Consider the following 14,319-nt stretch of genomic DNA (forward strand, 5'->3'; position numbering starts at 1 on the left):
CCAATATACTCTGATAAATATAATGACTTTCATGGTGACTGGAGTGTACAACTTGTCAAGAACTATACTAACTCATTATACTGTATATACAGCAGCGTTGAACACAAAAGAGAACTGGCATATGTAGGAAAAAACTGACCTTCATCATAGCCAGTATCTGATCATTTTCAGAAGATTCTCGTTTATACGCCAATATAGTCGGAGGTCCAACACTAGGCAAAGTTTTCAAATGTTTCTCAAAGCATGTCTTGTACTCAAAACTGAACTGTAGAAAAAACAAAAATAATTATTTCTGATCAACTAATGTGATACTTAAAAGAAGGGAATGAAACCAGTTTACCTCCATGTCACACAGAACGCTAAGGTCACTCAGGTCTTCAGATAACGAAGAGTATAAATCTGCAGACAACACAGGGTATTATTGCTTTCAGTTTAATATCACTTTTTTTTAAGCTCCCCTATTTGGAACATTGGGAAAGAGACTTTAACAGGAACTGCCACAGTGGCAAGATATTGCTAATAAACTTTCTATGATTTCTATTAATGTGGGCAGCACAGGGGCTAAATGGTTAGCACTTCTGCCTGGCAGTACTGGGGTTGTTGGTTCAAATCCCAGCCATGGCACCACCTGCCTGGAGTTTGCATGTTCTCCCTGTGCCTGTGTGGGTTTCCTCCAGGTACTCCAGTTTCCTCCCACACTCCAAAGACATGCTGGTAGGTTAATTGGTTCATGTCTCAATTGGCCCTAGCACATGAATGTGAGTTAGGGAACTTAGACTGTACACCCCTTGAGGGTTAGGGACTGATGTGAATGTACAATATATATATGCAAAGCACTGCGTAAATTGATAGCACTATATGAGTACCTAAAATAAATAAAACATGGCTCCTTTGGAATCTAGTTATTAAACTCTATTGAGATGGTATATGGTCCCAATTAGGATAGAGCACACAGGCCCCCTCCTTTCAGTTTTTCAAAAATCTCGGCCAAGTAGGCACCATTGCTCGTATTTGGTGCCAGTGCATTAAGGTAACTAGGTTTTGGAATAGAACATTTAATCTAATTCACTCATTGACAGGTGTGAATGTTCCCAGAGCTCCAGAGATCGCTCTTTTTCAGAAACTGGATAATGAACTCCCTAAATAAACTAACTGTTTGTAAGTGGTTGTAAACCCATACACATACCAAGTGAAATAACTGGCCTCGGTTGATGCACAGAGATTAAACAAACCTTCCTACATATGTTGTACCTTTATTATCTACAGTCTTCTCTTCTCTACATTTGTACTGAAGTAGAGAATTTATAAAGCTTTTCTAGAGTACAGAAAAGAGTGGGCAGGGAGCTGAAGTTACACTCTGCAGAGTTCAGTGAGGAGAGCTCTGAGAACTGATTGGAGGGAAGGGACACCCCCTCCCCACACACACACACACAGCTCACAGGAACAGTGCTGAGGATGGAGGTCCCTGCTCTGTCACTATTTTCTCTTGGTGCCAGGAAAACTTGTCAAAAGCGATTAATGCTGATAGCAGAGGAATGAAGCAGCAGACAGAAATGACACTTAAAGTGTTACTAAACCCAGGACCCTGCATTCACTATATCTGGTCTCCCACAGTACACAGGCCATAGAAATCCAATTATTGTAGTAAATATAAACTGCAAATACCTTTTCTCATCAGCAGTATATAGCAGTCTTGTGACTTCTGTCACCTATCCAGCTGAGCACTGGTTAAAGTTTGTAGAAGGAGTTTTCATTCTGCCAAAAGTATTGGGGTGCCTGCCTTTAAATGCACATAAAGTCCATAGGGTTCAATATTGAGTTGGCCTACCTTTTGTAGCTATAACAGCTTCAACTCTTCTGGGAAGGCTGTCCACAAGGTTTAGGAGTGTCTATGAGAATGTTTGACCATTCTTCCAGAAGTGCATTTGTGACGTCAGGCACTGATGTCGGACGAGAAGGCCTGGCTCGCAGTCTCTGCTATAATTCAGCCCAAAGGTGTTCTATCAGGTTGAGGTCAGGACTCTGTGCAGGCCAGTCAAGTTCCTCCATCCCAAACTCGCTCATCCATGTCTTTATGGACCTTGCTTTGTGCACTGGTGCGCAGTCATGTTGGAACAGGAAGGGGCCATGTTCTCACAAAGTTGGGAGTATGAAATTGTCCAAAATGTTTTGGTATGTTGACACCTTAAGAGTTCCCTTTACTAGAACTAAGGGACCAAGCGCAACCCCTGAAAAACAACCCCACACCATAATCCCCCCTCCACCACACTTTAAACTTGGCAAAATGCAGTCAGGCAAGTACCATTCTCTTGGATAACTGCCAAACCCAGGCATGTCCATCGGATTGCCAGACAGAGAAGTGTGATTCATTACTCCAGAGAACATGTCTCCACTGCTCTAGTGTCAAGGGGTACTTTACACCACTGCATCCGATTCTTTGCATTGCACTTGGTGATGTAAGGCTTGGATGCAGCTGATTGGCCATGGAAACCCATTTCATGAAGCTCTCTACACACTGTTGTTGTGCTAATCTGAAGGCCACATGAAGTTTGGAAGTCTTTAACTATTGATTCTGCAGACAGTTGGCGACTTCCCCTCTCTGTCATTTTACGCGGCCTACCACTTTGTGGCTGAATTGCTGTTGTTCCCAGTTGCTTTTACTTTGTTATAATACCACTAACAGTTGAATATTAGTAGCAAGGAAATGTCATGGATGGACTTATTGCACAGCTGGCAACCTATCACAGTACCACGTTTTAATTCACTGAGCTCCTGAGAGCGACCCATTCTTTCACAAATGTTTGTAGAAGCAGTCTGCATGCCTATGTGCTTGATTTTATACACCTGTGGCCATGGAGGTGATTGAAACATCTGAATTCAATGATTTGGAGGGGTGTCCCAATACTTTTGGAAATATAGGAAATATAGTGTGTGTGAAATTTGGAAATATAGTGTGTGTGTATATATATATATATATATATATGTGTGTGTGTATATATATGTGTGTGTATATATATATATATATATATATATATACATACTATTAATTGCTTACCTTCTTCCTTATAAATAAGATCAGGTAGTTCTTCTCCATTGGGACTAGCACTTTGTGGGGTTTGAGCCTCTGAACATAAAGAATTTCCTGCAAATATATTAAAATATGCAATTACTACTCTATGTGACCTAAAGCATGCTCAAGTGAAAATACAAGGACAATTAATAGATACAGGGCATGTCAATGCAAATCAGAAAGTAAAAACTAATCAACAAAATAAAAAAATACCGTGTTTGTAAAAGGTGTGCTTGTTTAGCCAGCTTGCTTCAGTTTGGAGAGAAACCGAGATTCCCAAAGAAGGATCCATGCTGTCTGTCCTAAGATCGAACAAAATATACAGTAAATGAGAACAACAACAAACACTATGACAACATTTATTAGAAGGTTATGGATAAAACAAGTAACCCTTTCCTTTGGCTTATCAGAAACTTGATGACAAGCATGAACTATTCAGCTTGTAATAATTGCTTGGTACATAATCTGTGAATGGAAATTCTACTCTAGTCTGTCTATTTCCCACTGGGTGCTGCCCTATTGCCTCTCACAGAGCACTAAGAAGATGAAAACAAAGGGGTTGATTTATTAAAGGTAAATTGGCTGTTCACGTGTATAAAAGCTTCAGGTTATGACACCTAAGTGTATGGCTTGCATCTAAGTTGGAGTACCACCATAATGTTCATGTCACATGAATACGGCCCTGTATGGTCCCAGGCATTAGCTAGTGCGTATACTGGAGAGTGTATGTTCTTATGTAAAACATAGTAGGCAGAGCAAATTGGCTTGGAAGCCTGACGCATTACGTGCCTGTAGATATAACTGCAGTACCAGCCTCAAGTAATTAGTAAAGTAAAGGATTCCAGGAAAGGATATTTTGTAGTGCTCTTACACATTCTGGTCTGCCTTCTGTTCTGCACTTAGCAATGGCTCTTCTCTTCTTATTGCTTTCATCACTCTAGGAAAGAGAGATGCTCCTAAAAATCAACAAATGAATAAATAAAAAAAACACAAATATACATGGATTCAATTAGTATTTTACAGGAAATGTCATGACATACATATAGATGCTTCCACTCTCCTGAAAACACTAGTTACCTGGCTATATGGCAGATTCTTTGGCTTCAACTATTTTTGAGTCACTGACCTGGAATAAGTTAGCAGATCTATTTTTTTTCAAGGTGATAGCAGACCTAATTAATTTATCACTTTGCTAGTTGCATGCCTATTCTGGGTCAGTGGTTGAGAAAATCCTGAAACCAGAGACATTCATGCAACTAGCAGTTTTTAAAAGGAAATCATTAATAGCAACCTCAACATTCCCCTCATTAAAATCTAGCTGAGTGTGCCTTTCTGAAGGATATTTTAAGGAAGTAATGAAATCATCAGCTTTGGAAACAGCAGTAATGATTAATATAGGTTTTATAATGGCCGTAGAGCCGTAGAGCCTTTTGATAAATCTATTATGTTCAGAAAGAAATATAAAGATTTAGCTTGTTGCCATGAAGGAAACACAAGAACAGATGTCAGTAGTTCTCTGTGCTCTATATGGAAAATGTGCATAGATACACTGGGGTTTATTTACTAAAGCTGGAGAGTGCAAAATCAGGCTCATGTCTGCATAGAAACCAGTCAGCTTCTAACCTCATCTTGTTCAATTAAGCTTTGGCAGCCGGGGCGGACTGACCATTTGGGAACTCGGGCACTGGGTCAGTAGGGGGCCCCATGAGATGGCCCTGGTACCTTTCATAGGCTTTTTTGGGTGTGGTTTGAGTGTGGGCGAGCACACAGGGGCCCCATGATCCCCTATTGCCCGGGGGCCCCATGAGTTGTCAGTCCGCCCCTGTTTGGCAGTAAAACCTTTAAGCTGCTTGGTTTCTATGCAGAAATGAGCCTGATTTTGCACTCTCCAGCTTTAGTAAATGAACCCCAGTATGTGTTAGCTTCCCAAATGGCTATTAACTTCCTCCGTTAAAAAAAAAATACTACAAAGAATATATTGCCTAAAGCCCTGTACACATGGGTCGAATATCAGCTGGTCCAATAGAAGGCGTCTGACATTCGTCATGTTTGTTCACTCGCCTGTCCAACAGAATCCAGCCATGTTGGAAAACCAGCATCCGATCTGATCAGCACTGGCATCCCAGTTTATGTGAACCTGTCTTTTACTCCTTTGCTTTGGAGTCTGTTCTCCTTCAGCCCAACCACACACAATTGACATGCAGGTTTTATTCTAACCTAATAAAGAAAAAACCCTCTAAACTTTCTTGAATACTGGAACAATGGGATGCAGACGCACACGCTACCACGCATGCGCAACCGGTCGGCAGCCATTTTGGAAACTGGAAAATTTGGATTTTATGTCTATCAATGCTCAGTGATGTTCGCTTTTATGTGAGTGCAACCATACTTCAAATAAATATTGTCTTAATTTGCTTACACTATGTGGCGCACTCTTGTTTTACATGTTTCTTACCAGGAGTCTGAACCTTATCTGGAGTAGTGTAGTTACCCTAATTAAGGTCCATTGTTTGGAAGATCTTTACTTATTCTCTTGGTGATCTGGAGGAGGATCCGATTGTCTGGCTTTCTGGGTTGTTTACAACAAAGCGTGATTGACCACTCTTAACAGAGGGTCACTAATCATTTGTCACATTATAAAGCGCTGCACTTTACGTATATATTGTTTATTGCCTGGTATCGGGGTTTTCAGTGTTCAGCTGCTGTATGTTTACACTTTATCTTTTATCATTTATTACAATTCTCTTAAACGCAGGTTTATATATATATATAATTTTGTTTCAGATTTTCTGTACCTGACTGAACAGGGTTGTAAGGAATTTTCTAATTACTTTTTTTACATAACTATATCTGTAAGGTAATAGTTCAACCAAGTTCTTACCCCTGTCAGACTGTCTAAAATGGGCAAGCAACATGTTCCTATCTGTCACAATGCCAGGTGTCACATTCTAGATATGTGTATAAACCTTTTTGCACTGATGGATATAATAAATTGTGAGAAAATTATATTGTAAAACGTTCAACCAAATAACTTTTTCCTTTACCAATAACCAGCAGCTATTAAGAAATACACTTCTCAAAAAAATTAAAGCAACACTTTTTAATCAGAGTACAGCATCAAGTCAATTAAACTCCTGGGATATTGATCTGTTCATTTAAGTAGCAGAGGGGGTTGTTAATCAGTTTCAGCTGCTTTGGTGTTAATGAAATTAACAACAAGCACACTAGATGGGCAATAATGAGACGACCCCCAACACATGAATGGCTTTATGTGGAGGCCACTGACATTTTTTTCCCTACTCATCTTTTCTTACTGTTTTATACTAGTTTTGCATTTGCCTAGGGTCAGTGTTACTATTGGTAGCATGAGGCGATACCTGGACCCTACAGAAGTTGCACAGACAGTCCAACTCCTCCAGGATGGCACATCAATACGTGCCATTGCCAGAAGGTTTGCTGTTTCTCCCAGCACAGTCTCAAGAGCATGGAGGAGATTCCAGGAGACAGGCAGTTACTCTATGAGAGCTGGACAGGGCTGTAGAAGGTCCTTAACCCATCAGCAGGACCGGTATCTGCTCCTTTGTGCAAGGAGGAACAGGATGAGCACTGCCAGAGCCCTACAAAATGACCTGCAGCAGGTCACTGGTGTGAATGTCTCCGACCAAAGAATCAGAAACAGACTTCATGAGAGTGGCCTGAGGGCCTGTCATCCTCTGGTGGGCCCTGTGTTCACTGCCGGGCACCATAGAGTTTGATTGGCATTTGCCATTGAACACCAGAATTGGTAGGTCCCCCACTGGTGCCCTGTGCTTTTCACAGATGAGAGCAGGTTTACTCTGAGCACATGTGACAGATGTGAAAGGGTCTGGAGAAGCCGTGGTGAACGTTATGCTGCCTGTAACATCATTCAGCATGACCGTTTTGGTGGTGGGTCAGTGATAGTCTGGGGAGGCATATCCATGGAGGGACACACAGACCTCTACAGACTAGACCAGGGGTAGGCAACCTGCTGCTCTCTAGCTGTTGTGGAACTACATTTTGCATGAGGCATTTGCAACATTACAACTGACAGTTACAGCTATGACTTGCAGAGGCATGATGGAACTTGTAGTCCTGCAACAGCTGGAGAGCCGCAGGTTGCCTACCCCTGGACTAGACAATGGCACCCTGACTGCCATTAGGTATCAGGATGAAATCCTGGCACCCATTGTCAGACCCTACGCTGGTGCAGTGGGTCCTGTGTTCCTCCTGGTGCACGACAATGCCCGGCCTCATGTGGCGAGAGTATGCAGGCAGTTCCTGGAGGATGAAGGAATTAATACCATTGAATGGCCTCCACGCTCGCCTGACCTAAATCCAATAGAACACCTCTGGGATATCATGTTTCGGTCCATCCAATGTTGACAGGTTGAACCTCAGACTGTCCAGGAGCTCAGTGATGCCCTGGTCCAGATCTGGGATGAAAAACCCCAGCACACCATCCGTCATCTCATTAGGAGCATGCCCCAACGTTGTCAGGCATGCATACAAGCACATTGAGGCCATACAAACTACTGAGTACCGTTTTGAGTTGCTGCAATGAATTTTCAGCAAAATGGACTAGCCTGCTGCATCATTTTTTTCACTTTGATTTTCAGGGTGCCTTTGAATTCAGTCCTCTGTAGGTTGATACTTTTCATTTCCATCAAACGATGGGGCATCCTTATGTTCCTAACACATTACACAGTTCATATCAGTATAGATATCCAACATGATATTTGTTCTGATCTGATGTGTTTTCAAAGTGTTCCTTTAATTTTTTTGAGCAGTGTATAAATCCCTAAGTGACATAACAAAATAATAATTATAGGGCTGATTCAATAATATATAATGTTCTTCATTGTGAACATTCATGCACAATAAATCATTCAATAAATACAATAAATCAAATAAAGTCCCCCAAACAATACATGAAAATATTTTTAACCAAAACATGAAAATATTTTCATCTGAAATTGATTCTGGCTAAAAATATTTTCATGTATTGTTTGGAGGACTTTACTTGATCACAGTATTCCTTGAATGATTTATTGTGCAGGAATTTGCAGCTGAACAATGTTTTATATTAATGAATCAGCGCTGTAATGTTTGTTATATCACATTCTAAATATGGATTGGGGCTGTTCTAAAGTTTGACCAATTTCTTCACAGATGTCTTAATTAATTTCTCTTACCCATATATGTAATCCAAAATGGTCTCTTTATTGTGTTTTTGGTGAAATAGATATGAGCACGGACAAAAGCAAGAAAAAAAAAAAGAAAAAAAGAACTACTGTTTATGTTTCGTGTTTAGTGAGCCGAGCACTATAGCTTCTGAAATGTCAAGCTATGCTGGGGATAAAATCTAGGCTTCTAACACTCGCGGTTAAACTCATGTGCAAAGGCAGGTCATACATTATGTTATTTTCTTTCCTTCAGCCATGGGTTGAAGGAAAGAAAATTGCTCTGTTAAGTGCACTGAATATATGACATGACAAGGGCTATGGAGATTATCTTTATATGCTGCAGAAGTGACGCATGCTGGAACTGATATTAAGTCTGTGGCTGCGCTGCAGTTCTGCTATCTCCACTATGCTTTACTCCTATGCTAAACTAACTGCTTGCTGGCCTGCTTCCTAAACTTTCTGCATCTGCTTAAGTCGGTACTTCAGAATAACCAGCTTAAGGTGTCCTTTTATGAAACAGAGATTACCGGCGATCTTGAGGATCGTTGCTGATCTCAAATCATTAGTGGTTTAGGAAACAAAGATGATCAGTGGAGAACATGTTCTCTGCTGATCATCTCAGCACACAGACGGCCAGTGTATGAAGGAGCGATGTCAGCCCTTCACTGGCGATCTGTGTTCTCCCTCTAGAATCTCCAGCCCAGAGGTGGAGAATCGGGGGAACTGCAAAAGAAGCAGCGGTAATTTACTGCTGTTTAGTAAACGGTGTTTGACTGATCTCTTACTGTAATCTCCCGAGATTATAGTAACAGCAGCCGTTTTCCAGCGTTCAAAGCGTTTGTAGATCGCTTCTCTCCTCATTAGGAGAACTGATCTACACCGCTTCATAAAAAGGCATTCAGAGGAGAACTCTCTTCTCTGAGAATGCCAGAGAACTGAGCAGCGGTCATTTACCACTGCTTGATAAAAGGACATTTGTATGCCGATTGCCCGCCACGGTGGTCAGTACCTCTTGGTCGGTGATGCATAACAGGTGATTTACATAATATCTGCTATAGTCTATCTATGCATGTAAATGGGAACAAAGTCAGTTATCATGCTGAGTTTGATCCCCACTGAGCAACGTGTGTCCTATGCTGCTGGATACCTTTGATGTAATATATCGCTTACCAATTAAATTTGAGGCAACACTGCCTATGAGGACAAATATTATAGTGATAAGTGCTATGCACAATTAAATACAGCAGCATTGCAAATTCCTACCGGAGCATGTGCCTTTGGCTGGCCTTAAAATTGCTACGTATCTTTAATGAAAGTGCATTTAATTCCAAGGGAGCTGACCATGTACCACAGCAACACTGATATTATGACAATGATATATACTCCATAAAGCCTGTATTTAGGTTATTAGAAGCTGTGTTGATCAAACTATATTGGATTAACTGCACTACCGAGTATAGTCTGTGCTGATTTTTACCATCTAGTGCACAGGTGTCAAATACAAGGCCCATGGGCCAAATCCGGCAATCCTGGACATTTCATATGGCCTTTGCACCTCTCCTGCAGGTACCCCCTTGTCTCTGCCCCCACCTTGTCTGAGAGAGGTGAATAGAACAACCCTGCCAAATCCTGCACCTCGCAGTGGAGCTGCAGCACCCCCTCATCTCTGCCTCCCCTGGTCTCAGCATTCGGCAGACTCTGGTAACTGACTCCACTCCTCCTCTGGTCCTCCTCCAGACCTTTCACTTTCTGCTTTCCAGCTCTGCCCCCAAAGGGGGTGCATGGTGATGTTAGGGAGGGTGTGGGATTCTTTACATCTGATGTAAGAAGGGGTGGGGTGGTTTGGTCATCTAGTCTTACAGATACAACCGGCCCTTTGATTGCAAACATAATGCTGATACAGCCCGCAATGAAATGGAGTTTGACACCCCTGATCTAGTGTTTGTGTGTCAGTGTAGCTGCATGAGTCATTTGTCCAGGCTCTAGATTTTCTAGAATGACAAATATTGTCAGACCTTTATTTTAATATCAGGTTTGATGGATTTTTCTAATAATATGCTTACTATGGTGTAATTGTAGTGGTTTTTAATTTAATCAAGTTTATTATGTTATTTATGCCGCAGTAGGTCCCTTTATGAGACTCTTTTTCTGGGATTGTACCCCTCTGGTGCTACCTGTTTTTTGGTATTAAGTGTTTGTGAATGCCAGAAATTAAAGTCTTATCCTCTGTATTTGGGGTTTTTTTTTCTTCAAAACATTACAGTACACATGTAGGAAGAGAGAGGCACTCACCAAGCTTGAAAGGAGAAACAGAAAGCATTCAGGCAGTTTTAATGGATGTACACTATAATAATAATAATAATAAAGAGTGCACCCTTCTCCTTTCAAGTCCCGTGAGAACACTCTCTCTCTCTCTCTCTCTCTCTCTCTCTATATATATATATATCGCGCACACACACTGGAGCAAGCAAACGAATAACACACACACAAAAACAAAATCATGGGATAAACTCCTTGATTATTTTATTATTATTACAGATGTAATACCTGCATTCACTGATTTTTAGGGACTATACTAGGTTTAGTCATTGTGCTCTTAACATGGTTATGTCCACTAGAGTGTCTCTGTGTCTTAGTACTAAATGCCTCTACCATAAAATGTATATGCTTCCTACATGCCATATTCAGTTTGTTCCATTCGATAATCTTCTTTCAGTAGTTGGCAATTACATGGCCATGACATATGATATCATGTGGGTATATAATCAGCTTCCCTGGCCTTGAGTCTTTGGTTTTGAAAACTCTCTGTTGCTAAAATGAACAACAGCATTTAAGTGTTCTGCTAATTTACATTAATCGCAACGCCTAGGGATTTATCTAGTTTAGTGGAATTCCATTATGGGATGGTGTCTGTGTATATATACTAGGAGAAAAATATCAGAGGAAGGAAGGAGAGAGAATAGAGAAGGAGGGATGAAAAGAAAGAGATGGTGAAACTCCAGCAGAAAAGAATATCTAAGAAGACTCAGAAAAAAGCCAAAAGTGTCCAGGTAGAGATTAAAGGTGAAAATATAGAACCCAGGTACAGAAAGCATGGAACTACCCTTTGGAAAGACCTAAGTAATTGGAACAAAAGAAAATAATAAGATGGTGGAAAATGAAGTAAAGCAAAACATATATGAAAGCAAGAAAAACTTTGTGAATTAACTATTATTCCTAAAATACTCCAGCAATCAATAGCGTTTGATGTATTTTGTAAATGCAGTGAAATAAGGCAAGGTTATGAGCAAATAACATACGGGATTGGAAATATCTTGTTAACCTTTGCAAATTCAAGCTAAAATGACAAGACAGCATGAAAATACGCAAACTGATTCCCACTGATTTAAAATGTACGTGTGAGACTCTTAATTAAACAAATGTAGAAATGTAAATAGGAGTCAAGAGACATAAAGGATCAGAACACTTTCTTTAACCACATCAATACTGGGCACTTTCACCCCCTTCCTACCCAGGACGATTTTCAGCTTTCAGCACTGTTGTACTTTTGAATGACAATTGCACTGTCATGCAACACTGTACCCAAATGAAATTTTTATCATTTTTTTGAGACAGAGCATTCCTTTGGTGCCATTTAATCACCACTGTTTTTTTTTTTTTTTGCTAAACAATCAAAAAAAAGACTGAAAATATTGGGGGGAAATGTTTTTCTTAGTTTCTGTTATAAAATTTTGCAAATAAGTAATTTTGTTTCTTCATTGGTGTGCGCTGATGAGGCTGCACTGATGGGCACTGATAGGCTGTGATGTAGAAGCCTGGTTGTTTTGTTGCTTTCTACATCAACTGCACTGATGGGCACTGATGAGGCGGCAGTGATGGGCACTGATAAGCTGCACTGATGGGCACTGATGAGGAGGTACTGATGGGGCAGCACTGATGGGCACTGATAGGTGGCAGTGATGAGCACTAATTTGCACTGATGGCCTGCACTGATACTCAGGGCACTGATGATCAGTGCCCTGATTACACTGTTCAACAAATTTTTATTTTTGCCAGTTTTGGAAACAAAAGGATCCATTTCTTAATGAATTTCACATTCTGAGTTCAAATATAACAATGAAATTTGTCAATTGGCTCTAGTTTTTCTGTAAACGGAAAGTTTTCTACTATAGGCGTAATGACTACATAATGCACAATAATTATATAGATAGATGTCTTTCCACAAATATAAAGCAAGTGATATTGACTACATAACAAAGCCTAAATGGCATAATATATTGCATAGGATTACCAAGAAAAATTATAGCCATAAGCTAAGTTGAATCATTTTAATACTTAGGATTCTCACTAGTTTTGTCTTCAGTTTGTGTCTGTTTTGCTTCTCTTGGCTTTTCTCTTGTATTCGAGGAAAGGGCTATCTCTTACAACTGTCCAGCAATAGTCAGCAAGCATTGATGGGCTCCATTTACCTTGATATCTTCTTTCCATAGCTGCAATGTCTTGATGGAAGCGCTTTCCTTGTTCATCACTCACTGCTCCACAGTTTGGTGGGAAAAAATCCAGATGCGAATGTAGAAAATGAATTTTTAGAGACATGTTGCAACCCAGATTTCTGTAAGTCTGGATGAGTTTTTCTACCACTTTCTTGTAGTCTGGTGTTTTATTGTTTCCAAGAAAATTTGATGTCACTGATACAAATGCTGTCCAGGCAGCCTTTTCCTTTCCACGCAACAGAGAAAGAAACTCATCATCATGAATAAGTTTACGAATCTGTGGCCCAACAAAGACTCCTTCATTTATTTTTGCAGCACTAAGTGCTGGAAATTTGCTAATCAGGTACTTGAAACCTGCTTTATTCTTGTCCATTGCCTTAACAAAGTTTTTCATTAATCCCAACTTGATGTGTAATGGAGGTAATAAGATCTTATTGCTGTCTACAAGTGCTGGATAGTTAACATTTTTTTCTCCAGGCTGCAATGACTGGCGTAATGGCCAGTCTCTTTTGGCATAGTGCATTTCTCTCGCACGACTGTCCCACTCACAGAGGAAGCAGCAGTACTTAGTATATCCACCTTGAAGTCCAAGTAGGATAGCAATCACCTTCAGGTCACCACAAATCGACCATTGATGTTCATCATAGTTGATGCACCTTAAAAGCTCTTTCAAGTTTTCATACGTTTCTTTCATTGAAACTGCGTAAGCAACTGGAACTGACGGCAGCTGATTGCCATTATGGAGCAAAACAGCTTTACGACTCGCCTTTGAAGCATCAATGAACAGCCTCCACTCATCGGGATCATAGCATACGCCGATGGCTGAGATTAAACCATGAACATTGTTACATACAGTAATATCACCTTCCTGGACGAAGAATGGGATCAGATCTTTCTGACGATGATGGTAGAAAGACGTACGAACATCACTTGCTAGGAGATTCCACTGTTGTAGTCTTGACCCCAAAAGCTCTGCCTTGTTCTTCGGAAGATCCAGGTCTCTGATAAGATCGCTCAATTCCACTTGTGTAATGAGGTGTGGTTCAGTGGGTGTGGATGGAAGAAAGTCTGGGTCATGTGAGGTTGACGGTTGATGACTACACGCTTCAGGTTCTTCCTCACTTGACTCAACCACGAAGGATTCTGGTGCTTTAGGAATTGGTAGCCCCTCTCCATGAGGAACTGGACGTATTGCCGATGGAATATTTGGATAGTGCACAGATAACTTTTTCTTCTTATTTAGCCCTTTTACAATTGGAGGCACCATACAAAAGTAACAATTACTAACATGATCTGTTGGCTCTCTCCAAATCATTGGCACAGTGAAAGGCATAGATGCCTTTTTTCCATTCAACCATTGCTCCAGTGCCGTCCCACAAGAATTGCAGCATATATGTGGTGCCCAGCTCTTGTCCTGGTCTCCTATCTTGCAGCCAAAATACAAGTTGTAGGCTTTCTTAATCATTCCTGTTATCCTCCTTTTTTGTGAGATAAAAGTTATTTCACCGCAGATATAGCAGAAATTATCTGCTTTATTCACACAAGTTCGAGG

General features: G+C 40.6%; 1 protein-coding gene across 1 annotated transcript in view; it reads right to left on the reverse strand.

Moving 5' to 3' along the window:
* The window catches only part of ERICH6 (glutamate rich 6), a 103,236-nt gene that overhangs the window by 75,277 nt on the left and 13,640 nt on the right, over positions 1-14,319 (reverse strand). The window contains exons 2-6 of the mRNA XM_089672594.1: positions 3,942-4,026; positions 3,284-3,372; positions 3,056-3,142; positions 341-399; positions 140-265 (exon numbers count right to left, since the gene is read on the reverse strand). Of these exons, the coding sequence (XP_089528720.1) occupies positions 140-265; positions 341-399; positions 3,056-3,142; positions 3,284-3,372; positions 3,942-4,026 (446 nt within the window). The remainder of the gene's footprint in view (positions 1-139; positions 266-340; positions 400-3,055; positions 3,143-3,283; positions 3,373-3,941; positions 4,027-14,319) is intronic.

The sequence above is a fragment of the Staurois parvus genome, unplaced genomic scaffold (assembly GCF_062004578.1).
Source record: "Staurois parvus isolate SC_StPar_1 unplaced genomic scaffold, SC_StPar_1.0 ptg000131l, whole genome shotgun sequence".
NCBI lineage: Eukaryota > Metazoa > Chordata > Amphibia > Anura > Ranidae > Staurois > Staurois parvus.